The sequence below is a fragment of the Tremella mesenterica genome (assembly GCF_000271645.1).
Source record: "Tremella mesenterica DSM 1558 unplaced genomic scaffold TREMEscaffold_17, whole genome shotgun sequence".
In the NCBI taxonomy this organism is placed as follows: Eukaryota; Fungi; Basidiomycota; class Tremellomycetes; order Tremellales; family Tremellaceae; genus Tremella; species Tremella mesenterica.
Genome location: NW_006711241.1, coordinates 421,562 through 446,588, shown reverse-complemented (window position 1 = coordinate 446,588; position 25,027 = coordinate 421,562). Strand labels below are relative to the sequence as shown.

The 25,027-nt window shown below is 49.0% G+C and overlaps 8 protein-coding genes across 8 annotated transcripts; 3 read left to right on the top strand and 5 right to left on the bottom strand.

The window, feature by feature from the left end:
• Positions 1 to 774: 774 nt before the first annotated feature.
• Positions 775 to 1,555, bottom strand: TREMEDRAFT_57868 (uncharacterized protein; the record flags this gene model as incomplete). Its single annotated transcript, XM_007007971.1, has 1 exon — positions 775 to 1,555. A coding segment is annotated over exon 1 (746 nt), but the record flags the coding sequence as incomplete, so codon positions are not given.
• A 381-nt stretch (positions 1,556 to 1,936) lies between these two features.
• TREMEDRAFT_65964 (uncharacterized protein) lies at positions 1,937 to 3,194 on the bottom strand (the record flags this gene model as incomplete). Its single annotated transcript, XM_007008015.1, has 2 exons — positions 1,937 to 2,194; positions 2,238 to 3,194. The coding sequence occupies 2 exons, from the start codon at positions 3,192 to 3,194 to the stop codon at positions 1,937 to 1,939; spliced, it is 1,215 nt and encodes a 404-aa protein (XP_007008077.1).
• A 963-nt stretch (positions 3,195 to 4,157) lies between these two features.
• On the bottom strand, positions 4,158 to 8,430 carry TREMEDRAFT_65963 (uncharacterized protein; the record flags this gene model as incomplete). The annotated part of the gene is made up of 9 exons (XM_007008014.1): positions 4,158 to 4,212; positions 4,262 to 4,606; positions 4,761 to 5,392; positions 5,500 to 5,726; positions 5,769 to 5,949; positions 6,061 to 6,389; positions 6,453 to 6,735; positions 7,374 to 7,454; positions 7,567 to 8,430. 9 exons carry the CDS (start codon positions 8,428 to 8,430, stop codon positions 4,158 to 4,160), a joined length of 2,997 nt encoding a protein of 998 aa, XP_007008076.1.
• Positions 8,431 to 9,277: 847 nt separating this feature from the next.
• TREMEDRAFT_65962 (uncharacterized protein) lies at positions 9,278 to 11,667 on the top strand (the record flags this gene model as incomplete). Its single annotated transcript, XM_007008013.1, has 6 exons — positions 9,278 to 9,303; positions 9,387 to 9,659; positions 9,775 to 9,872; positions 9,917 to 11,163; positions 11,213 to 11,343; positions 11,592 to 11,667. The coding sequence occupies 6 exons, from the start codon at positions 9,278 to 9,280 to the stop codon at positions 11,665 to 11,667; spliced, it is 1,851 nt and encodes a 616-aa protein (XP_007008075.1).
• Positions 11,668 to 12,202: 535 nt separating this feature from the next.
• TREMEDRAFT_41142 (uncharacterized protein) lies at positions 12,203 to 16,355 on the bottom strand. The gene is made up of 11 exons (XM_007007955.1): positions 16,079 to 16,355; positions 15,883 to 16,013; positions 15,724 to 15,834; positions 15,617 to 15,678; positions 15,550 to 15,575; positions 15,225 to 15,503; positions 13,910 to 15,176; positions 13,639 to 13,850; positions 12,841 to 13,344; positions 12,346 to 12,393; positions 12,203 to 12,303 (listed from the first exon to the last, which is right to left on the bottom strand). Exons 1-11 carry the CDS (start codon positions 16,295 to 16,297, stop codon positions 12,244 to 12,246), a joined length of 2,919 nt encoding a protein of 972 aa, XP_007008017.1. The 5' UTR covers positions 16,298 to 16,355; the 3' UTR covers positions 12,203 to 12,243.
• Positions 16,356 to 16,702: 347 nt separating this feature from the next.
• Positions 16,703 to 20,396, top strand: TREMEDRAFT_65960 (uncharacterized protein; the record flags this gene model as incomplete). Its single annotated transcript, XM_007008012.1, has 12 exons — positions 16,703 to 17,217; positions 17,270 to 17,280; positions 17,322 to 17,578; positions 17,709 to 18,045; positions 18,171 to 18,328; positions 18,370 to 18,450; positions 18,643 to 18,705; positions 18,751 to 18,876; positions 19,028 to 19,124; positions 19,307 to 19,483; positions 19,752 to 19,949; positions 20,260 to 20,396. 12 exons carry the CDS (start codon positions 16,703 to 16,705, stop codon positions 20,394 to 20,396), a joined length of 2,157 nt encoding a protein of 718 aa, XP_007008074.1.
• A 727-nt stretch (positions 20,397 to 21,123) lies between these two features.
• TREMEDRAFT_35580 (uncharacterized protein) lies at positions 21,124 to 21,696 on the bottom strand (the record flags this gene model as incomplete). Its single annotated transcript, XM_007007942.1, has 2 exons — positions 21,124 to 21,320; positions 21,360 to 21,696. Coding segments are annotated over 2 exons (534 nt in total), but the record flags the coding sequence as incomplete, so codon positions are not given.
• Positions 21,697 to 22,203: 507 nt separating this feature from the next.
• On the top strand, positions 22,204 to 24,770 carry TREMEDRAFT_74870 (uncharacterized protein; the record flags this gene model as incomplete). Its single annotated transcript, XM_007008038.1, has 8 exons — positions 22,204 to 22,257; positions 22,501 to 22,555; positions 22,600 to 22,686; positions 22,849 to 23,642; positions 23,688 to 23,901; positions 23,980 to 24,103; positions 24,154 to 24,327; positions 24,565 to 24,770. 8 exons carry the CDS (start codon positions 22,204 to 22,206, stop codon positions 24,689 to 24,691), a joined length of 1,629 nt encoding a protein of 542 aa, XP_007008100.1. The 3' UTR covers positions 24,692 to 24,770.
• Positions 24,771 to 25,027: the final 257 nt, after the last annotated feature.

Here is a 25,027-nt window from a genome sequence, read left to right as displayed (position 1 = left end):
GCAGGTCGGGCCATTTACGAGCCTTGAGGAGAGAGTGGGAGACATTGTATTCCTTGACACGCTTGAAGTCGTATTCTGCCGAGACTACGATGTGCAGGGATGGGGGACCAATCTAGTCCATTAGCTAAAATGTAACACAGTCCAGTTGCTTACATCATACAAAGTCGCTTTTTCCTTCACGCACCCCATGTCCTTCCCTGCGCCAGAATTTGCTCCCCACGAGTGTGGTCGAGATGTGTAATTGAGCGAGAAATCATGAGCCGGAAGTATGTCGCCATCGAAGCGGTGATAGGATCCCTCCCACCATGGTCGCTTTTCGTTTTGATTGCCCACAAGCAGGGTTTTACATTGCCACAACCCAGTTGAAGAGAAGTCGTCGCTTGAGGATCGTGCCTTGACAGAGTATTCGGGAGGCAGGCGGAGAACGTCTTCTCCGGCTGCGGTGATAGAGATGAGCAACGGAAAGAGGGACCGGCAAGGTTGCTTCGTCGTTCCTTGCCCTCTTTGCAGGACATCACTCACCTCCACCTGACCGTGATCGATATAGAGGACGATTGTGGACTCATGACTCGTGATGATACAAAGACGAACTTGGTTTTGAATCATTTGACACCAGCCCTATCATATCAGCGCTTCCAAACCGACTCATAGCAGAAACTCCAGGGGTAGGACGTAGTCTATGCAATGGACACTCAGAGGAAAGTGCGACTCACGTGTGTCAAGATCCGTTGAACATGATCCACCATATCCGGTCCAAACCGTTTCCTCGTCCTCAAATGGGTGATCATGGCTCGCCCATCGTCGTCAATGATGACATTGGCGGTGCGGACTGCTTTGACGACTGCTTTGAACACAGCGGAAGGGGTCCAACAATCTGCCTCCTCCTCCAGGATGGCAAGTACCAACTCCGGTCCGGTCTCTGTTATTCCGAGACCAAAGAGTCCACGGTGGAAGGCGGCGGTTCCAAAGCTGTCCACTTTCTCTTTCCAACAGGGCTCCGGTGGGTAGTCAGCGGCCCTTAGGTTCGCTGAAGTGGTTGGGGTGTCGACGGTACCACTAGTACTAGTGGTGGGGAAGGCAGCAGCAGCGTCGCTGGTGGAAGCCGTCCTATCCAAGCTATCAGCTGTGTCCCAGATCCACGGTGAACATGCCCCTGTATAATATACATTCGAGTGATAATAGGGAGTTCGGCTGAAGTGTGACAAATCCGAAGCACCCTTTGTGCTCTCGGCAGCGCTGACGGCCAGTTCGAGAGCCCACTCAAATGATGAGCCTCGCTCTTGATCGGTATCGACCTCCTTGCCGAGCTTTCGAAGGATGTCAGCCAGAATGACATCGACGAGATTATTGGAGTGAATAAACTGACGAGGAAAGGATGGGAAGGTTGTCAGTAGGCTGGAAGAGGTCTCTACGTAGTCCCATGTCCGTCGCCATCGGTCCTTGGACGGATTTGATGATATTGGAATCTCTGGGAAAGACAAGAGTTGCTCCAGAGTAGTCTTCGGTGGAGAAGCGCCCACCGGCCTGAGGCAGCTACAAAGAGCTCCCATCTTTGGGTGGTAGGGGAGTGACTGAAAGAGAGTTCACGAAAGTTCTTGCTTGTTCGAGCTGACGAGGCATCATCCAGGACGGCGACGTTGATACCACGTTGTCAAGGAACTGAACGTGGGAATCAATCCAGCACACGAGACTCGATACCGTTTTGATCCGAGAGTCCCTCAAAGAAACTAGGTCGAATCAGCTCCTGCATGGATTCATACTATGCTCAAACGTCCGCACTGCAGCGCTTCACAGTGTACACAATATGCATCTACAGACGTCATTCGGACTGAACGCATTTGTATGTACTCTATTTTTTAGATTTTCTGGTTTATCTGGGTTTTTTTGGTGTTTTTCTGTTTCATATTTGATCGTTCCTACCGCCTCGAGGATACCTCTATTGATCCAGTCGGAAGGCACTGTAAGTCGTCTGAGCTGCTCGGCTGTGTGGCAAAAGTAGATCGTTGGGATTCATGAGAGACATTGCCAAAAGAAGGGCGAACATCGATTTGCAGGATGGGTGATCTTCTTGCCGGCCATGTCTCATTCTTGCGCCGATTCTGAGTCTCTGATCGACTGCGTAGAAGACGAGAGAGTCTTTTAGAGTAGACAAGACACCGATACGACACTTATTGAGCCTCATATAACACCAGACCTCTCGATCAGCTTGATACTCTGTGGTGATGGATCGAACCTACCCTTCCCATGGCTCGAGTCATACTATCCCGTATATACTGGTCCTCCCGCCTCTGCGCTTCCTCATCAACTTCGAACTGCACTTTCCCAGTAGGCCCCAGGGTCAATAGACCTCTTTCGAATGCCTGCTCGATGGCGTCGAACACCCGACTGGGTATCTGTTTGGGCGTCTCGAATTCCAAGATAGCGTAAGCGAGACCTTCATCTCTTGGAAGATCCGTGAAGTAAAGTCCAGAAGTGGAATCGAGCTTGATAGGAGCCTCGGGGACTGGAGGAAGCTCATCATCTTCCATGACCCCGGTAGGGGTCATCCCCCACTGAGGAGCGTGGCCAGAAGGAATAGTGGTTTGTTCAAGGAGCATATTGATTATACCGATGTAGTTTATCCCAACAAATTGTCGGACGCGATAGTGTGCGTAAGATTGTATCGGCCGTTTGAGTCTGTGTTTATTTAATTCCTCTCTTAACTTTCGCATGATCTTTTCCACCACAGCCCCTTCTTTATAATTTCGGTCAATTCTGCGAGTGTATTCAATCAATCCAGGATCGAGAGCAGCGTTTACGAGGTCGCAGGACTCCCCTGATAGGTGAGGGAAGGCTTTGGTATTCTGGGTGAGGCTCTGAGAGAGAATTAAGTCGACGAGGGGGGGATAATCGTCAGCACCTCCAGCAATGGGCAGTGCAGGGTCTGCAAAGGAAATGAGCTCTTCCAGAGTTGGTCCAATCCGGGTCGAGGGGTTGGGCGGTTTGCTAGGAAGCCTATCGTGTCGAAACAGCCGGGCGACAGCTTCCCTTTGAGCGTTGGAAGGGGTCGGGGTGAACGCGTAGATGGTTGGTGGACGGAGGGGTGAGGTTGGAGGTGAGTCTGGGGGTGAAGGCTGAGGTGGTGCTGGGGGTGGTGGTGGGGTAAACAGCTTTCCCAAACGTTTCATGGTCTCCGATACATAGGGCTTGGGCATATTGAGTGAGATTTTGAGTTGTTGTTCGGGTGGACAGAGACGGGGCGAGGGTAGACTGTGAAGATTGAAGAGAATTGCCAAGAGGACAGTGTATAAAACCTATGGTGTTCAGGCTCATGTCTGCCTGTCTGCCTTCTGAGAAGCAAGACAAACAAAATGACGCACGACTATGCAACCCCCAATCCCGACCTCCAACCACGTCGGAAGTGATCGAAAGGGCCTGGAGAAAATTCCATCTTTGGGGAATACGAACGTCGTGGAGGTAGACGGCGGGTCGGGAAGGCTCGTACAGCTGTAGATGCTCTCTGTCTGAATGAGAATATAGATAGTAGTATTGAGGTAGACCTATCGTACAGGTGATCAATTAGGTCACTGGACTATGGAAAACGACGGCACATAAAGTGCAAGGTGTGCAGGATCACAGGAAGCACGCGAAGCTTCAGACCTCAGGCGACCCATTGTACCCGCATTGATCCGCTGCTTGATGGTAGAGATGCTTGACGAGAGGAGTCGTTATATTCTTGTGGCCGTATACATCAGATTGGGGTTAGGGTTAGCTTGGCGATGGAGAAGCTGATATACCTTTGCTAGGTCAAGTCATAGAACGGTCATGTGACGGGCACGTGGCTTATCTAGCATCCAAGTGCAACGCTACGAGTACTAGCTTAGAATCTAAAGATCCGAAAGGTCCAATGTGACCACCGTGGCAAGCGATAGCTGTACCGGACAGGTTTCTTAGCCAGTATATCACTTAATGTAGGGAACTAGGTAACACAATAGCCAGATATCTTGACAATCCGCTCCTTTTCTCCATGCCACCGATCCTGTCCCTTCACACATTTCAACTGGGCTTCCTACAGGTCAGGACAGAAGGCCATTATTTCTGCCGATGTTGCCTGATGGGATCATGTAATGACTAGCCTTCATGAGAGTGAGGGTTCTGCTACTGGAGGCTATCTTCTTTCACTCCGGTTCGTAACTCCCGTAACCAAGGGGGTCGAAAGCCGGTAAGTTGAAGCTGTTCCCATGAGTCGTCACCAGCCTCTAGATCGAAAGAAAAGACTCACTGTCGCGGCTCCTTTCCTCTCACGTATCCAAGTGGAAACACCGCTTTCAACATTCCCCCTTTGTCATCGATTTCCGAGTTCTCCACAGATGGAGGAAGAGGCGGAAAAGAGGAAAAGTAGTCGTAGTCGGAAAGGAGTTTTTTAATGGTGGTCTCTTCTCGTCTCTTGTATTTGGTCCAGAGATCTTCAGAGATGGAAGAACGGAGGATAGCTCTATCAAAATCGATTAGTCTGATGGCCGAACCAGCTGGATCCCCCATTCGACGACGCCAATGTCGTATTTGAACGTCGCCGTGAAGGATTCCGTTTCGGTGTAGGCGAGCATAAAGCTCGAGGATCTCGGACCTAGTCGTTAGTGGTTAATTGACCCTGACCGAATATTGCCCGGCAGATATATGCGTAGCGGAGACAGTCACACGTAAGGGAAGAAACGTCATTGTCGACCATTAATGGAAATGCGACAGGTGAACAAGGGTGAGAATGGTGGAGTAGCGCTCACCTGTCCACTTCGTGCACCTTATGTGTGTTGAATTGAATACCATCCTGGTAGACCTCATCCAATCGCTCCCCTGCATCTTCCATGACCATCACCCAGACTTCCCTTCCTCGCTGGATACCTCCCCACAACCCGATAATCTGAGGAATAACTGGAGGGTGTATTTTAGACAATCGAGAAAGGGTCTCGTATTCATTACGTATATGTTCACGGGCTCCAGCTCGTGAAAGTTCGGCACGAGACGTTGGATCGCTTGTGTCGGAAGGTATGAGAACCTCCGGGAAGCAAGAGATGGTGAGAACTTTGCCAATGAGAGGAAAGGGAGATTGGGGCAGGTTCAGATGACTGGGGACCAGGATTCGAAACACGTCCCATAATGCGCCGTTGGACATTACTTCACCCAATATCAAAGCTTGGGGACGAAAGATGTGTTCGGCCAAGTTTCGCTCCATCCTCGTATCGCCTTTCTTCGGGTCGCTACCTTTGACGCCTGATCGTGGGAATGAGTGGTCCATCTCGATGAGTTCAGGGAGGCCGTTCCCTTCGAGACAATGGATGTCGATGGGTCCATGAAGAAGATCGGGCCATTTACGAATTTTGATGAGTGAATGAGAGACATCACCTTGCTTGATACGCTGGAAGGTGTATTCTACGGAAAGGATCAGATGTAGGGACGGGGGGCCAATCTAGTCCATCAACACCTCTACTTCACACCGTGTTCACTTGCAACAGGAGCATTTACCTCGTCGAGAGTTGCTTTGTCTCTTAAGCGAGTACCTTCATTTCTCGCTTCTACTCCAAAATGCTTCAACCCGGCTGATGGTGTTGTGTAGCTAAACGAGAGGTCGAATTCCGGATCTTCCCTGCCTTCATATGTAGCATATGGTCCATTCCACCAACGTCGTTCTTGGTCCTGTTTGCCTTGACGAGAGACGTTGCAAGTCCGACAAGTCCATAGGCCGGTAGAAGCTGTTTGTGTTTCGTGGCCTTGAGGCTTCGAGATGTACTCACCGGGAAGACGCAGAGTTTCATCATCGGTCACTGTGATGGCGAGGGCTAGAGCGAACAAGGATCGACATGGGTATTCTGATGTCCCCTCACCGCGGCGCAGGACGTCGCTCACCTCCACACGACCGTCGTTGATATATAGGACGATTGTGTTCTGATGCGTAGTGAAGACGCAGAGCCGAACCTGATGGTGTAGCATCTGTGACCAGCACTGGCCATAAGCTAAGTGGGATTCCCCAGTTGTACCGTCACCTGATGACGAGGGCAATGAAGATCAGATGAGTGAATGACTCACATGGGTAAGCAACCGTTGGATCCCGTCCACCATGTCCAGACCCAGCCGGTCCCGATGTTCCTGATCGGTAACATGCGCTCGACCATCGTCGTCTATCACCACCGTATCTTTACGGACTGCGCCGGTGACTGCTGAGAGAAGAGCGATAGGCGAGTAGAAATCCGGACCGTATTCCCACAAGGCAAGTGGAATGTCTTGCGGACTGGGAGGTATACGAGCATACAACACGCTACGGTCAAATGTCGCGTCACCAAAGTAGTCCCTTTCTCGTTGCCAGGTACGGTCGACTTTGACCTTTTCTTGCCCTTTGCCAAGGTTGGTCATCAATCCTAACATCATGTCTGCTTTTCGAAGGTATATGCTCTGATGATACGTGGGAATGTGACGCTCACGACGATCATACATGTATTGCCTTTTGTAGTCAGCACCACTAACCGCGAGGCTGAAGATGTTGGTGAAATCCTCAAATCTCTTCCGGCGCGAATCGATGTGAGAGCTCCATTTCTGCAAATTCGCTGCCAAGATGACGTCCACAAATTGGTTGGAGAGTGTGAATTGACGAGGGAAGCATGAGTAAGTCTGCAGCAGACTGCCAGAGGTCTCCACATAGTCCCATATTCGTTCGTATATGTCGTTGGGAGAAGTCGGAAATTCTATCTCGGGGAAAGATAGAACCTGTTCGTAAGTCTTTGGAGAGGGAGGGAATGGGGAGCACAGGCGGTTTAGGCAGCTGATAAACTGTCCCATATTCCGTTGGTTGATGAAGGATGATAGGACGAGCAGCGTGATCGTGAATTCCTGCCCTCACATCTGGTGCCATGTGCCATGAAGATAACACGAGGCCGAAAGGATTACACGACGATTCCAGTCCGCGAGTATCCGAGGCAATAGTGTGAACGGTCCTTCTGTATCCTACAGTACAGGACAGTTCAATGTACAGCCTGCAGCGTTGAAAGTCTCCCCTTATGGGAAAAGGTAGACACAAACATGCATAGGATCACAAGACATGGAGAATTCAAATGTTCTCGTCACATACACTACCACTGATGGTACTGACTCAACAGTACAGTACAGTTTTTCTCCCTCGTCCCTTCAAACGTGCTGCACTGTCAAGCGACTGCACAATATCCATCCCTTCCTGAGTTTCTCCGTACATATCTCCTACTCCATATACACCGCCGCATCTATCACCCTCATCTGCCCTTCGGTCCACCCAGCCGCCACTCTGGAGCGAATGAAGGCGGGATCGGACAATACCAACTCGGAAGGTTTCATGACCGAAACCGAGAGGAGAAGAGCCAGCAACGACTTACAGCAGTCGAGCTGTTGTCTATCGCTTTCACCGCGTCGCAAGCGGACTGCGATGCGAAGCTTCTCGTTGTCGGCGTAGAACACTAGAGTGTCTTCGTGAGTCGAGAGGACACATAAGCGACACCTATTTGCCCTCAAGTGGGTCCACACCTCTTAGTCAGCCACAAAGTATTACTGCGAGTATATGTCACTCACCCGATTGAGAACCAGTGCCATATTCTTCATGATATATGGGTCTCGCGAGGATTTGAACTTCTTATCATTAAACTCGACTGTCCCAGTCTCCCCTGTCCACACCGCCTCCTTCGCAAACACCTCCTCGATAGCATCGAACACGCGAGTTGGTATCTGTATGCACGTTTGGATGTCGAATATAGCAAATGCCCATCTTCTTCTTCTTTCTACCTCACGATAATACAATCCGACAGTCGATTTAAGCACAGTCTGTGGGTCTTCCTGCTTCAATGATCCAGAACCGGTAGCGTTGCGCACAAACGGCTTGGAGGAACCAAGGACAGTCTTCTGCGGCACATCCTTTATGGTGACACTTTCCGTATTGACCCAATATGGCTGACGACGTCCAGCACCATTTGGGGCTTCCTCCAAGACTTTGGAGAGGAAGGGAAAGTATGTCTCTGAATAGAACTCTTGAAGATCGAAACCCTGGAACAAGAGGCGTCCCGGCTTGGCAGGGGGTTTGCGTAATTCGTTCATTCGATCCTGCAGTGCTTTCGTCGCGTTCTCGCTAGTATCGACTTCGAGAGCCCATTGATGTAGTGCGGGCTCCAATACTTGGGTAAGAAGGGAGCAAGGGTTCCCGGAGTGTGTGGGGAAGTGGGGAATCTGAGTGGAGAAACTCTTAGAGATGGCAGCGCTGACCGGGGGAGGAAAATCGTCGGGTGTATGGGCGGCATACAATAGGTGGTCTTTGAACGAGGTGATACATTTGAGGGCGTTTGATGTGGGTTCAACGCTATCAGGTTCTATGGGGGGATGTTTGGAGGATGATCCAGGGAGCAACGAGCGACCGAATTTCTTGGCTTTTGCTGCGAAGGCCATCGTCACGGTAACGATCGAATAATGACTATTCGATAGGATGACGGAGCAGTTGGCAAGTGAAGTGATATCAAAGATTGTATAGATGTAGAATCAGCTATACGATTGAAGCCGCATGTCTGTCTGTTAGTCTTCTCAAAATCAAGTCAAAATAGATCACACACAAGTATGCAATCCCAATATCAACCTTCAGCCATGCCGGGTAGAGCTCCACCGCGGAAAGAGGTTCACAATTCCACCTTCGTCGAGCGTTCCACGCGAATATACACCGTCTTGAGCAACATTTGCTATGGTCTGGACTGTTTCGGACCGTTTGTTCGAGAAGACTTGAGGTGTGTCCGACCCTTTTCCTCCAGCCAAAGACCGCCATCAGGCGTACGTTGGCACCGGCAACCTGCCGGGGGTAGGGAAACAGTCGAGGTTCTCAGGTATTTTTGAGGCCCGTCATGAGGATACTGGCTGTCAGCGACGGGTCTCTTGACATGCAGAGTGGAACATCATACGTTGATTGTCATGATTGCCTGAGTAAATGAGTCGGTAAGAATCATGATGACCACGAAAGTGGTTGCTTTTGATGGTATCCTAGTTCACCCTTTTCCTGCTTTGATCCAAATTTGGTGCATTCCGTGCGTCGGGTTGCTGCTTCCGTCGGATCCGAAACTTGGACATTCCTGACGTGTATTTTCATGCCCCCATCACAAGAGATCATTGCTTGGCTCTTGTCTCCTCGATCCTCAGACGCATCATCGACGACTTTGCATACATCGGTGGCCTACAGAGCAAGATACGGTACTTGGAAACAGACAGTGGGTCGGTCACGAGCAGGGAAAGCTCTTGTTGAAGGAACAAAATGAGTCGAAGCGCTGTGCGGTTCCGGTGAGTCTGCCTTTCGTGCTCGTAAATTTTATCGAATTATAATCATCTCGGTGAGACTTCGTCGGTGAAGCTGATATCGTCAGATGGCAATCTCAACCTAATCAAATTCATGAACTTCTCAAGCTCGTCGACTCGAATCCCTTATATCGCCAAACACTGTTTCCAGGCGATGCGCTGGCAGTAACCGACAGTCGCTATCGCACAACTCGCGACATTGCTATCGAATTTTTCAAAGATAACCTCTGGATCAGAGACGCTGAGAGGAGAGGTATTGTGATTAGAAGGGATGGGAAATGGGAAGCTACAGCTCTCTGGCACGCCAAAGTCACCAACCCGGTATCAACTCTGGTAAATGAGTGAGTGGCTTTCGTCGACCTGGGTGCCACTACAGGGAGACGCCTCGAGTGTGGCCGGGGTGATTGCCAATGTCACACTGGCTCTCTGATGGAAAGATTTACGGCTGATACACAGTCTCAAGTCTAAGTGGGAGAAGAAGGAGTATCAGAAGAAATACAATATCGACCGCAAGTGGAAGAGCTGGACGGATATTACCGACGAAAAGCTCCGGAGTGAGTCCACCGCACATTTACTGGTGATCTTATCTGACGACCAGAGAAGCTACAGAAAGAGTTCCCTTATTACTTCCTCTTGAGGCGTCTTTGTCGACCAGGCAACAGCAATCTTATCTTACCCCCCAACCCTTCACCTCTCCCTCCACAATCGAGACGAAAGCGGAGACGGACACGATCGGAATCTGCCCGTAAATCCTCTTCAGAGTCTGGCAGCGACAGCGACCAAGATCTTTCCTCCCGAGCTTCCTCGCCTCCTCCACCCATATCGACCACCTCAAGGGCGTCTTCCTCGGCTATCAGACATAGGCCGGTCAAACGACAAAGTTCTAGCCCTGAGGTGCAGGTCCAGCGACATCGTAGATCAAGAGTTGCCCTTCCCACTCCTGCCGACTCCTCAAGCGAACACGAATCAGACTTCTCTCCAGTGGAAATACCCACACCTGCGTTGCGTCGTCCTTCTGGTGTCACTCGGCCAACAGTCAGCGCTGCTGAATCGTCGACTTCGCTGAGAGGCAATGGTCAATTACGGAAGTCTGCAAGACCTAGTTGGGCGACAGCCCAATCTTCTGATTCTATCTCCGACTCTGACAGCGTGATGTCAGTCGATGTCAAACCAAACACCATACCAGACACACATAAGGTGGATCCACCCCCTAACAAAGCGTGTGCCACCATCGATTCGAAGCCGGACACCTCATCTCTAGAGTTCCAACTCTCTCCATCCCGACCACAAGCTTATCCACTCGAAGACCGCAAGCCTGTCATGCTTAGCGTACCTGGAAGTCTCGCGGTAGCTGGTTCTCAGCCGACCAAGAAACGCAGACTTTCTGCGACTTCCCAGCCTAAAGTGAAGGTCGAGCCCCCAGCATCAGTAGCGAGGGCATCTCGTGTGAATCGAGGAGGTCGAATTAGTGATCCCATCGAAGTCGACTCCTCGTCTATCCATGTCAGTGATAGCGAATACCCGAGCCACACCGAGGAGGAGAGTGAACCGGAGAGTATGACGGATCAAACAGACGCAGGGTCCAGCGACAACTCTGAAGGATATATATCCCCAGACATTGAGATGGAGATACCTTCGAGCTCTAGAACTCGCGGTCCCATCTCCTCGCCTTTGCCACGGAGCAAAACTCCTGAACAACTCGAAAATTGGAATCACCTTCTCTGCAAGCTGGATGTGGCTCGTGACCGCTGCCTTACGCAGGAGGACCTTGACGCTGAGGAGACTGGGCGCTTCAGGGAGATCGAGCAATCTTGGGAAAGGGAGAGATTCATTCGGAGCGCGCAGGTCCGTCGTTTTAGATTTACTTTTCAAAGAATCAGAGACTACGTGTAAGTTTCCTGAGGGCACTGGTGTCTTTGACGAGTTGATGGACAGAGATTGCTTCTCGGTCCCTACAAACGTATGTGTATGCCCGCTGAATCACGTCGTAGAGGATGACATCGTAATCTTAAGAAGGCTTGGCGTGTGAGTTGCAAACGAACTGCTAGGTAGTGAGGAGTAGCTGATGGTTTACCAGCCTGACATACAAAAATCCCCAAGAATTCCCTTTCTCTTCCCCAGGGGATGAGACGTATATCCGATTGCATCCGACCTACAGCGCAGGCCATCCTCGAGGTGTAGCCCCACTTGCTGACGGAAGAGTCGGCGATCACACGTATCGTAATATGCGTATTCTAGACTTCTACATCCTCCTTGACGATGCCTTCCGTAAGATCAACGGCAGAGCAGGTCAAAATGACGGGATTGAGAGTAATCAGCGCACGTTTCAAAAGATCCGGAGCCTTTTGAGTGAAGCTCGGTCTCGGAACGATGCAATCCATAAGAAAGGCAGAAAAGGCCTAGCTACCAAGCAGAACGCGGCTTTCCTCGCAGCGTACCAATTGATTTTTTCCGTTTTGTGGGGTTCAGCTCACTACAAGGAGGAGAACTTCGGCTGACCATGCAGACCGCAAAAGCTAAATGAAATCGATCACATTCACTTGCGCCGTAAACAGACCACTCCGAACAACTATGCCACCGCGCTTTTGAGGGTCTTTCGACGAGCGGGTATGTAAGTACGTGATCTCCTACCATGTGAAGACACTGACGAGCATAGGGATGTCGGGTTCGGCTTCACTTTTCCGGTGCCCTCCCGAAGGAGACATATGAACATCTTACTTGCCAGCTCGTCGGCCGAACGATCCGAGACCTTGCAAAAACAAGAATACATCTGTAAAGAAACAGGGGCGACTTATCGGAGTCTTCATCAGATAGAAGTCTGGAGAATCTTTGACGAAGAATTTTGTAAAGCAAACAAAGAAGCGATGAAAGCTATCTTTGGTGAGGTTTTGTAGCATATGCATACGACATTTACCAGTTTCCCGATCAGATCTTATCTAGAGGTATCCCATCCAGCTCGTCGTATCCCAATGCCAAATTCAGATTCTATTCATCAGCTATTCTCAACCAGAATCATTCGACACTCACTTGCATACACTGTGTCGCGGCACCTTTCAGTAAGTTATCCAATGCTCCCTGTATGTCAGCTCTGTCCCGACCGAGTTTTAATCCCCTCTTCGCCCGTCCCATTGTCTGCATCCTCCTGCAGGACCATCTCCACTTGACTTCACTTCATCTTTTCCGACGCAATCCCTTTCCCAGAATTTCTGAGATTTTGTGCATTCAGACGGACGGTACGAGAAGACTGGTGATTCCGTCACACATTATCCTACCACAAAACGATTCTCGGATCTCCGGACTCTCACGTCACCTCGCAAGTTCATGAGGAATATGAGTGAGAGGAGGAGATCAGAAATCGGACAAGTTCAGAAATAAAGAAAGGTTTGTAACAAGGGGAAATGAGGGACATAAGGAGATGAAAAATAGAGGCTGATGAGACAGCGTCTAGAGAAGAAAGAAAGAGTGACGAGAGACAAAGGCTTAAGATGAAATGTGAAAGTTGAAATACGAGGAGACACGCACAACAACAACAACCCTTTTACCACTACTATGAACCTGTATTCCACCCATTCTCCAACCATGTTTACCCTCCACATTCCTAATGACATCCGGCACGTTTTTCCCAACTCTCAACAAACCTTCTTTTTCATATTTCTCAAAATATAAATCTTGTATTTCAGATGCTCTCATTGATTTCTCAAGTGGAGCATTGAGGATTGATATTATACCGGAGAACCAAGGTCCTACTGTCGGTATGAAATTTAATGAGAATCCTTCTTTAGGTTGTATTTCTTGAGATGATTTTGATGAGAATGAAGATGAAGAAGATTTCAAGTTTGATAAGATTGTCGAGGGAGAAGAAGATGTCAAGTTTGTTAAGGTGGACGAAAGAGAAGAGGGAGAGGGAGAGGAAGAGGAAGAGGAAGAAGGGAAAAGAAGAGTTGATAAATGTGTAGAAGCTTCTCTTTCGTGTATATGATCAGTAAGGGAATAAGGTTTGACTCCTCCTGCTAGATCTTCTGGACTCTGATCATTAGCTTTCAGCTATATGAACGATGGATTATGACCCTTGAGAATGACCGTGGGTCAAGATGGCGTTCCATCAACGTCGCCTGATGACTCATCCCACTTTCAGTGGTGTGAGATACTCATATATAGTGATGATCCATGACACAGTGACACTAACGATGATCTTTTTCAGCTGGGACTTTATGCGCGCGAGGGAAATTAGCAAGTGAAGACTAGGAAGGGAAGGAGGGAATCGACAGGTGATAGACATGGAGTCTCAGATTGGTAAAGGATGATGAGAACATCACATACGATCTTCGGAACTGTCCTTGGTCTCCCTTCCTCATCCTTCTCCCCACTCCTAGTCCCAGCTCCAGAATACCCACTGATCCCAAATACAGTAGGAGCTTGGTCCTTATCTAAAACCGATAACAATGGAGCCACCAACAATTGAGTATTGGTCGCATAACAACCGGGATTAGAAACTCTTTTTGAATTTCTTACTTTCTCACGACCGTATAATTCTGCAGAAGAATTCATCAACATTACATCTCATATCGTAAAAACTACGAAACTATCTCACCAGGCAATCCATAAGTCCAATCTTTCTCAAATCGATAATCCGCACTCAGATCCACTATGACACCTTTACCTCCTTTTCCAACTGCCGAGTCTATCGCATCGACGAATGGTTTACATATCCCATTTGGGAGAGCCATTACCCAAGCGTCTACTTCGTTGTTTTCAGCCATCTTCCCCACAGTCTCAGGGGAGAGATTGGAATAGGTTACGGGGGATTTTGTATATTCTTTCAAAGGAAGTCCGGCGAGTTCTCGAGAAGATACGTGTGAGAGATCTAAATGAGGATGGGAGTTGATTAAAGAAATAAGGTTTTGACCTGTATAACCCCGAGCACCTATAAGAGCTACTTTCTTCCGAGGAAGGGCAGTGGCGTACCCACGTCGAGAGGTTATGTCGGTAGATGGAGCTTCAAATTGAGTAGAGAGGGAAGGGCGAAAGGTAGAGAACAATCTAGCAGAAGTGGAATAAGGTCGGGTACCAGATGCCGGAGTAGACAATCGATGAGGTGGTACGGATGGACCGACAGGAAGGAAGACTCTCTCTATACGTCCGTTCTGTTCAAATCCCTCGATTATATGTTCCACATCTTTCACGTTCGGAACGCCGTACCAGAACAAACTCCTACCAGCTCTTGTGAAACACCCATCCGCTCGTTCAAAATGCCATGCTCGGTTCTCGTCGTCGGCCCGTGCAGTCCAGAACAATCTCTTGTGATCTTTTCGGATAGCTTCGAAGACATTATCAACAATCTTGTTGAGGATCCCGTTGCGGGAAGGGAGGAATTTCGTCATGACAGGGGTTTCACCTTCGGGATGACTGACAACAGCGACTACGTCGAAGGGTTCGTCCCCGTAGATTGTATGCTGACCATCTTTTAATTCGGAAAAGATTTCCGCAACAGACTTTCGACCTGCCAAAACGTCCGGATCGCGTTCACTGAACACCTGACGGAGTTGTGTCGACCCTACAGCTTCGACCGAAGGCAGTTTGTAAAGCTTATAACCACGTCGGATAAGCGTGCCAGCACCTTCGTCCGTGAACAACTCCTTCTGCAACATGTCTGTGGAAATGATGGCGACGGAGGAAGTACGAGGAAGAGTATCGAGGAGCTCTTTTATCTCGCGCAATTTGAGCTTGGTACCGAATTTGACCCATGATTCTTTCATGAGACTGTCGTATTCTTCGTCCAGGTTGATGAGTGAGATCTTCTTGCCGGTGACACCGTGGAAGAGACCGCCTTTTTCATTGAGGTAGACGATCTTCATGGGCTGCAAGTTAGCTATGTCTGGTGGTGTATGTCTGAAATGCCCACTCACCTCCAGCACCTTGGCCAGCTCGCCAGCTGCCACATCCGCGTTGACATTGAGTATCTGACCCTCTGCGTTCTCCGCCAAGGATGTCAGGATTGGCAGACAACCCGCTTTGATAGCAGCTTCAATGGGAGCCTTGTCGACACGGGTGATTTTCCCCACTAGACCATATTTCGCCTTGTCTAAGTAGTCGGCAGTGAAGACACCCGTGGGGATGGGACGTGCACGGGTACCCAGACGTTCCAGGGCGGTTGTGAGCTTTAGGTTTTCTTGCAAAAATACGCGCTGATCAGGTCAACTTGAGCCATCGACTACTGACAGAGATACTCACTCGGGCAACCTGAAGGGTTCTGGCATCTGATGATCAGCTATTGATGTACAGCGAACAGAAGACTAACCTGTGATTCGTATACCGTCTTCATAATCTGGGATGACCCCTTCTGATTCCAATATGTCGTTCCTGCTGGTCAGAGCTGTGACTCCTAAGAATCTGATGAAATCTCACAGCTGCGGACCAGCACCGTGGAGCACCACAGGATACAACCCAAGTCTGTTCAAGAAGGACAAAGACAAGGCCAGGTCGTCAAGCTCGTTGCTAAGGATAGCTCCTCCGATTCTGATGATGAGCTCGGCACACGACGCCCAGGGCTGAACTGAAACTGACTTGAGAACGGCAAACTTTGCTTCTGGGAGTACACCGCCTGTGGAGACTTTTGAGGAGGATGTGAAGATTCGTAGATAACGCTCGACTTCGTGTCGTGATCCAAGCGAGTAGAGCAGACGGATGATGGTGTCCTACAAATATAAGCTGAATACCTTTCTTCTCCAGATGTAGCAGGAGATGATGTCTGTGTACTCACTCTGTCCATTCCTCCATCTCTCTGTGCACTGGAGAGCATATTGACCAAACCCCTCTTTCGAATTTCGTTTCCAACCTTGCGGGCGTCGAGCTCAAGGATGACATTCCGACTGGAGGACGCTGTAGAGATGGGAAGAGGAACTGTGGAGAGAAACCTAGGGCCAGATGGACGTGTCAAGGATATCGCCCGCCGAGGTAGGACAGGCACTCTGCGTAACATTATGAGTGGGTAGGGGGAAGGAGTCAAGCGAGTAAGGTAAAGTAAAGTAAAAGTAGGTGATGACGGAGAGTTGGTTGCAGCAACAAGGAAGGAATTGACTCACTCGGAATTCCTTATCAAAATTGGGGGGGGGGGAATGAAATTTGCAGCTTGATATTGCCACGTCATTCACTTTCTAGACGCGGCTGCCTTTGACTTTTCCGCAACAAACAACCTTCTCGGCTCTACTTTTCACTACTTTTCACCATTCTCATCATGTCACAGGAGCAGCATACTACTGTCAGTACATCTAGACCGACTACGCACCCCATACAAGCTGACATACATCAGGCCCCCGCCACATCTCGACTTCCTCGACTCCAATCTCCTTCCTCCAAACGATCCATCCCAACCCTGTCTTCCACCATGTCAACCCTACCCTTGCTCACAGCCAACAACGCCAACAAAAGAAAAACTCCATCTTCTCCAGCTGGTCCGGCCGCAAAGCGTCAAGCATCTGCATCATCACTAGGCAAGTCGACATCTGGACCCAAGAAGCCTCCAGGGTTCATACCTACTACCACTCGTAAACCCTCAGGCACGTTGAGCCGTCCGACTTCTTCCCTGTCCACCTCTACCAGACGGGCTGGCAGTGCTTCCAGTAATTCTGGTGTGGCAACCTTGACAGGACCCACGACGAGATCAAAACCTACCACCACCACTGCCCGACAATCCCGACCACCAGTGGCCGGACCAAGTACCAGAAGTACCCTCGGTCGAAGTGTGGGACCTACAAGAGGGATCAGTCCTGGACTCGGAGCAGCAGCATTGGGTGGTATTGGATCAGGAGTGGCAAGCGTGGAGCAATTCAAAAGTCATGATGGTCGATTGCACAATGTTGAGAAGATGGTTGGTGGCTTCAAAGACTTGCTTGACAGAGAGTATGTCCAATTTGTGATATCGTTGAATCAGAGCTTGAGCTGACAATCATAGGGGCCAAAAGAGTGCGTCAAACATTTGAACACGTTGTAGTGCTAATTCGTAGTCAACTCTCTTCAAACCCAACATGCAGATCTGCAAGCATTGTTGTTCTCGACTCAGAATACAGAAAGAGAAGCCAGAAGAGATTTGTCCACGGCATCAGAAGAGATCGCCGCGTTGCGGTCGGCACATGCTAGGGAGGTGGACGACCTTGAGAGAGCGATAGCGAGAAAGGACAGAGAGAAACGGGGTATTGAAGAGGAGCTGAGAGATAGTAGAGATGAACTGGGGAGAGAGAGGGAGATGGTTAGAGAGTTGAAAGTAAGTTGGTCTCGTAACTTTGCCCTTTCCCGTCACCCTAACTTGGCCGCCCAAATCTCATCATGTCGTCCATCCTGGACGTAAGATGTCTTCTCACGTTGAGCGAAGCAGTACCCGTTACTAATGTCAGCTACAAGTCGCCCAACAGTCCACGCAACATCTCACCCTCACTGCTCAACTCACTGCAGCCCAGTCTCAACTCACTCTTCTCCAATCCGAAGTTGAACGCGCTACGTTGTCAGTGTCAGGAATGAAAGCCGAGGTTGAAATCGGTCGACAAGAAGCGAAGAAAGCGGAGGAGCGAGCTGAACAAAAAGTCAGAGAAGCAGAGGATGAGCGTGATAGACGTATCGCCGAGATTGAACTGGAGTTGAGGGAGGCAGAGACGATCCGGAGGAAGTTACATAATCAAGTACAAGAGCTCAAGGGAAATATCAGAGTATTTGCAAGAGTTCGACCTGCTCTAGGTGAGTCTCCGGCTCTAATCCTGATACTTCAACCCAGCAACGTTGATGATCCGTTACTGTACATTATGCGAAACACCACTACCCAAGCTCTTCCCACTGATGATCATTGCACTACTGACCTGCAGCACACGAAGTAGACGCTCCGGATGGACTTGCCGATATCGCATACGGTGACGAACGTACAGCTCAGGAAACGGGACAAGGACAAATCATCGTCAGTAACAAGAGTGAATCTGCCATGGGTGGTGTGAGAGAACAGGTGAACTCGTTTGCATTTGACAAGGTGAGCTCCTCTCGTTCCACCGGAGGAAGCTGACAAGTGAGATCTTCTCGCCCAAAGCTGGACAGAAAGAGGTGTTTGAAGAGATTTCCATGTTGACGCAAAGTGTGTTAGATGGGTACAATGTAAGTGGGACTAAACTTTCATCTCTCAAAGCTCTCTCTACATTCCATTTGGTCTCGAATTGCCGAGAACCGTTACCTGTTGCCATAACTGACCGGCGTACAACCTTCCGCGCCGAAGCCTGACATCTTATGGCGGCGCTCCGAACGTAAAACGACCCTTCAGAAGCATGCGGGTTTGGTTCTGACCAACAGGTATGTATCTTCGCCTATGGTCAAACGGGCTCTGGGAAGTCGTGGACAATGGAAGGTGGTCAGGTAAGCTACAATGGGCACATATTTCTGACACAGCTGATGGGGAAGAATGAAGAAGATGCAGGGATGATACCCCGTGCGATCGATATGATCTTCGCCGCTAGTAAAGGTCTGAAGGATAGGGGGTGGAAGTATCAGATGGAGGGGCAGTTCTTGGAGGTGTATAATGAGGTTGTGGGTTTTGCTCTGTCTTTTCACAAGGCGTCAAGACACTGGGATCCTACACTCCCTTTGCATTTCTCCTAAATCGACACAAGCCTGTCGGTCTGACACTTCGAGGATGTTCAAAGGGCTGCCGTGGAATAGGCAAGAGCTAAATTTCTAGATCAACGATCTTCTCGGAAGTGGACAGTTTGACACTAAAAAGCACGAAATCAAACATGATAAAGATGGTAAGATGACAGTGACCGAGGTGGTCAGCGGTAAGTTTTACTTCTATTCCTACTCACATACCCTGTTCAACTACCTCGTTGCCATACCCTCTCTCCTAGATCTACCCTCTGAGCTCATAATGTCTGTCACTTCCTCTATAATAGAAACCGTCCTACAAGATACGGACAGGAGGAATGCACAACTCCATGATAGTGTGACGCTGACGGATAAGTCCCACTGAGTAATCCCCGTCAAGTTTCCACTCTCTTAGACCGTGCTCGATCTCGTAGAGCTGTCGCTGCGACGTTGATGAACGAACGTTCATCACGATCCCATTCGGTGTTTACACTAAAAGTGAGGGGAGTGAATCCTCTGACGGATGAAAAGTGTGAAGCTATGTTGAATCTTGGTAAGTTCGGTTTTCCTGTCTCCTCCTTCCTACGTGCTACTCTTTTTCGATCTCACTTTTCTCCAGATTGTTCCTCTCACTCACAAAACCCTCGAATTCCAGTCGAACGCCAACGGCTATCTCTTATTTGCCCTTGTTCGTGCCGGAGACGAGTTACTCTTTTGCATTAATGAATGTGAAACGAGACTTCCAACATACTCGGCCTGATTACCCAGCGGAAGAAGCATTGAGGATGACAAAATGTATGATGCATTCCGCTAATTCCCAGTCGACTTGGCAGGTTCAGAACGTCTAGCCTCCTCAGGTGCCGGAGAGAACAAAGATCGATTGAAAGAAACGATCAATATCAACCGTTCTCTCTCCGCATTGGCAGATGTCATAGGTGCTTTGGGTCAAGGGACGCAAGGTGGACATGTACCTTATCGTAATTCCACTTTGACGAGGTTGCTACAGACGAGTTTGTCCGGTGAGTTCTTTAGTATTATTCGTTTCATTCCCTCTTCCTTCTCTGCGTGTTTCCAATGCTGCACTTCTCTCTCCACGCCCCCCCCCCTGGCCAATGTATGATCCCTCCGATCAGTATCGTGTGAGATGTTCTCGGAAACACTTCAAGTAATCTTTTCATACATGATCATATCCATCATCACATCTCAGTTCTTCAGTTACACGGAGAGGGAGAGAGTCGTTGTACTCTTTGTGAAGTTGATTCACCCACGTTGAAAAGGACGAACATGGCGGATAACCAAGAAAAGTCAGAGTAAAAACTAACAAATCAGGATCTAGCAAAACACTCATGTTATGTAACCTCTCACCACTCGCTGCTCATTTAAGTGAAACTTTATGTAGTTTACGATTCGCTACAAAGGTCAATAGTACATGTGTAGGTTCTGCCAAGAAACAAATATCCAAGTGATCTCAACTCTCGTGTGGTGGGAATGGGAGACGGCTCGGGGTGTAGGACTATACATTTTGGGTATATATGCAGGGGTGTTTTGTCATACGTTCTGTGGATTTGGTATTACCTTTCCGCTTGGAGTAAAATAAAAGGAACGTGTGGAGTGGTTGGACCTGAGACCTTAGACCTAGGACATTGGGTATTGATGATAGGTAGTTGATCAAGAATCAGGACGCTGGGACGCTGGGTGTTGATGATAGGTAGTTGAACAAGAATTAGGAGTCAATAAGATCCGCAAACGTCGAGATGATGATCAAGAGGGGTGAGAGATGAGAAATGAGAGGGGAGAGGAGAGAGGGGAAAAGGGACAGTGGAGAAGAGAGAAATGAAAATAGTGACGCGTAAGTTAAAAACATAGTCTTGGGTTTCAATTCATGTATACATCTTGATTCCTTATGGTGATGCTCGTACTGGTTGAATTCCCTTTCGTCCTCCTCCCCGTGTCCCTCCCCAATACTTTGACCTTTTTTCGCCATCATCCACCATCTCGCTTTCATATCCCTCATATCTCATCCAGCTTCCCACAGAGACGAGTGATCTGGCTACTTCATTGCTCAACTTTACGTACGTTGTTATCCCCTCAACTCGATCCCACTTCCCATACTTCGTTCCCCTCTAAATCACTCATAATCATCTTTATCAGCGTAAATGCGTAGATGTATTACCAACAATTACGTGAGATTCCTCATGATTCAGGTGAAACCCCATCCCCTAAAACGATATCACCAACCCTCAACCTTGTCCAACCTTGTTTATGTTCGATAGTTTTTTTATAACCTTTTCTTCTTTTTTTCTTTATCAACCTTTCCATTGGAGATTTAGTATGTTCTAATACTGTTACTTGACATTTAACTATCCAATCGGGTATATATTCCCATTCTTCTTCTTTCCCAACTATCAAATCCTTCCTCGAGCTTTTACTTCCGGTCGTTGGGGAAAATTGAAGAGATTTTCTTAACGTCTTTCCATCCGCAGCTGGTGATCTTATAGAATGTTCTCTAGAACCAACTTCTAATATCCTAGTGAGAGATAATTTAGTTCCTGGTTCTTGTACCGGTTTCAAAGTGGGAAGAGTTAATATATCTCTTGGATGTAAGAGATAAGTACGGGAATGAAGTCTAGCCAAGATGTATAGACCTGATTGTGGTGTTGAACTTGATTTTAAGAGGGAAAGAGCGGAGGGGGTGGTTGTTGGTAATGGGTCGATTTGAGGTGGAAGGAGAGGTGGGAGAGAGGGAATGGGTGAAAGTGAAGGTGAGGTGACGGGGTGGTTGATGGTAGTGGAAGAGAGTCTGATCTGTGGTGGGGGACGTATCGGAGGGGTGATAGTATGTAGAGATCGAGAACTGAAAGATGGAGAAGCGAGCACTACAGAGTTAATTGAGAAACTTGTTGTTGTGAGGATTGAAGCTCACATGACGGACCGACATTCCTCCCGCTCATGCTTTTCATACGGCTCATGCCTATCTCACCAATTACGCCCCGGAGCATCCTTCTTGTACCTCCCTCGGGTGTCTCTTTGATGGCTGAGTAGCTGAGATCAGTCAAGAATGAAATACTCGTTGCTTTCGAGAAAGACAGGAAGACAGTGACCACAAGTGAAATTGTCTTCCCCGCCAAGTGCCACATTCGCCCATTTTGAAAAACCCAAGGAAACGCCGGACTTTCCCGAGCTCCTCCGCTCCCCGTCAGTTGAACCCCCTTGACATTCCTCCCCCCCTCCCCCCCTCCCAAGCTCTCCTCATAACCCCTCTCTCCGTACAAAATGCACGCCATAAGGTCTCTCAGGTCCGCAGGGAGGAGTGCGGTGGTACAGAGTGTGAGTCGTTCTTTGTTCATACTCTCATATTCTACCTCTATCACGGGTCGGAATGTTTGGGCCGGGATGGAGAAAACATCTTGGGCGTATACATTGACCGTTCAATATTCCCTCAAGCTTCCTAAGACGTATTTGAATTGTAGACTGCTTGTCGTAGTGCAACAGAGTAAAGTTATATTGGAGATGGAAGAGACCACCACTGGAAAGAAGAAGAAAGAGAGAGAAGCAAATACTGATGTTTAGACCCGCGCTAGACTGGCCCCCACAGTCACTAGAACTTATGCCACCGCCAAACCTGGTACGTTTCCACTAAAGTGAATGTATGATAGAGCTCACCATTAGCCGCCTCGGAAGTCTCGTCCATTCTCGAATCCCGAATCGCTGGTGCTTCCGTCAGTGGTGATGTTCAGGAAACTGGTCGTGTATTGAGTGGGTCCTACTTCCCAACCTTCTTCACCGACTCTTTTTTTTTCCTCCGCGTCTTCACAATGTACCGCAGCCTGCCCTTTCTCAACAGCTCTTCATCCAACAGATCACACACTCCTTGAAGATGTTACACCTGAACACGCGAGCAAGTTCACTCACACACAGCCATCGGTGACGGTATCGCCCGTGTCTACGGTCTCCGCAACGTCCAAGCCGAAGAAATGGTGGAATTCTCATCCGGCGTCCGAGGAATGTGTCTCAATCTCGAAGCCGACAATGTCGGTGTCACCATTTTCGGTTCCGATCGTCTCATCAAAGAAGGTGACACTGTCAAACGTACCGGTCAAATCGTGGATGTCCCCGTCGGTCCAGCTCTTCTCGGTCGTGTAGTCGACGCTTTGGGTAACCCCATCGACGGTAAAGGTCCTATCAAGGCTGAAGGTCGTACCAAGGCTCAATTAAAAGCACCCGGTATTCTTCCCCGTCGATCAGTCCACGAACCCATGCAGACCGGTCTTAAATCCGTCGATTCACTCGTGCCCATCGGTCGTGGTCAGCGTGAGCTTATCATCGGTGATCGTCAAACCGGGAAATCTGCCGTGGCCATTGATACCATTCTCAACCAAAAGAAATGGAATGATGGTGCGGATGAGAGCAAGAAACTTTACTGTGTCTACGTCGCCGTCGGTCAAAAACGTTCCACCGTAGCTCAACTCGTCAAGACTTTGGAGGAAAATGATGCCATGAAATACACAATCATCGTCGCTGCCACTGCTTCCGAAGCCGCTCCTCTTCAATATCTCGCTCCTTTCTCTGGTTGCGCAATGGGAGAATGGTTCCGTGACAATGGCAAACACGCTCTTATCATCTACGACGATCTTTCCAAACAGGCCGTCGCCTATCGTCAGATGTCTTTGCTTCTTCGTCGTCCTCCCGGTCGAGAGGCCTACCCTGGTGATGTGAGTTCATGTTTTACGTCTAATGGTAGAATGCTGACAGTCCAGGTCTTCTACCTCCACTCGCGTCTGCTCGAACGTGCTGCCAAAATGAACAAAGACTACGGTGCCGGATCCCTGACTGCTCTGCCTATCATCGAGACTCAAGGTGGTGATGTGTCTGCGTATATTCCCACCAACGTTATCTCCATCACCGATGGTCAGATTTTCCTCGAGGCAGAGCTCTTCTTCAAGGGTGTCCGTCCCGCCATCAACGTCGGTCGTGAGTGATGCTTCCTCGAACATGCGTGTCCACTTGACAAACTCTCACCACCGAGCGTAGTGCCCGCACTAACCTCAGTGTCCGTGTCCCGTGTCGGATCAGCCGCCCAGACCAAAGTCATGAAATCCGTCGCTGGTTCGCTCAAGCTTTACCTTGCGCAGTACCGTGAGGTCGCCGCTTTCGCTCAGTTCGGTTCGGATCTGTGAGTCCAAACCTGCATGCAGTTTTGATTGCAATCGCTGATCGTTTCAGCGACGCATCCACTCGTTATCTCCTCAACCGTGGATCTCGTTTGACCGAATTGCTCAAACAACCTCAATACACACCCATGCCTACTGAGATCATGGCTCCTTTGATCTACGCCGGTGTGAACGGTATGCTGGACAAGGTACCCGTTGATAAGATTACCGCTTGGGAGAAGTCTTTGTGGGTGTTGTTCATGTTTCATTCCCAGATTTGTGTCATGATTCTCTTTCCATTTCCCTCCATTCGTTTATCGGCATCTGCCTGAATCAACCATCGCTGTTCTGTGGCCCCAGTGTCATCGGTCCAATCCACTCTGCTTGAGACCACACTGATATCCTTCTTGGCCTCCTAGTACTTTTAGGAGCCAACCCACCCGCTGTATACTTTACCAGGTTCGATGGACCCGCTGACAAACAGCACCGAACAACTCAAATCTCAGCACACTGGTCTCCTCGAAAAGCTCTCTGGGGGAGTGTTGACCAAAGAGATTGAGAGTGAGATGAAGACCATCATCGAAGCTCACGTCGCCGACTTTGTCGCTTAGAATATAGGTGTGAAGGTGGGGGAGAGGATTTCAAAAAAGAAAAAATGCATCGGATTGAACACCTCTGGGTGTCAGAAAACATGGCATTATTGACTGACGGGCGGTACGGTGTAATGTATTCGTACCCGACTACGAACGATGCGTCTACTACTATAGCTATAGTATGCGTGACGATTAGACGAGGGCGACGATTCTTGTTCTGACATTGAAACAATTTCAAATCGATATACTTGTATAACAACACTTAAACTGATTTTAAATTAGTAAGATATCAACATGATCATCATGGAGAGTCCCCCAGTGGTGATCAGAGAATAAAACAGAGGGATGATCCGA

Coding starts and splice junctions, on each gene's coding strand:
- TREMEDRAFT_41142 (XM_007007955.1), bottom strand. CDS start 16,297: ATGTTACGCAGAGTGCCTGTCCTACCTCGGCGGGCGATATCCTTGACA. Junction 15,504..15,549: donor GAACCCTTCAGGTTGCCCGA/GTGAGTATCTCT, acceptor TGACCTGATCAG/CGCGTATTTTTGCAAGAAAA. Junction 12,304..12,345: donor CCGCGACACAGTGTATGCAA/GTGAGTGTCGAA, acceptor GCTGATGAATAG/AATCTGAATTTGGCATTGGG.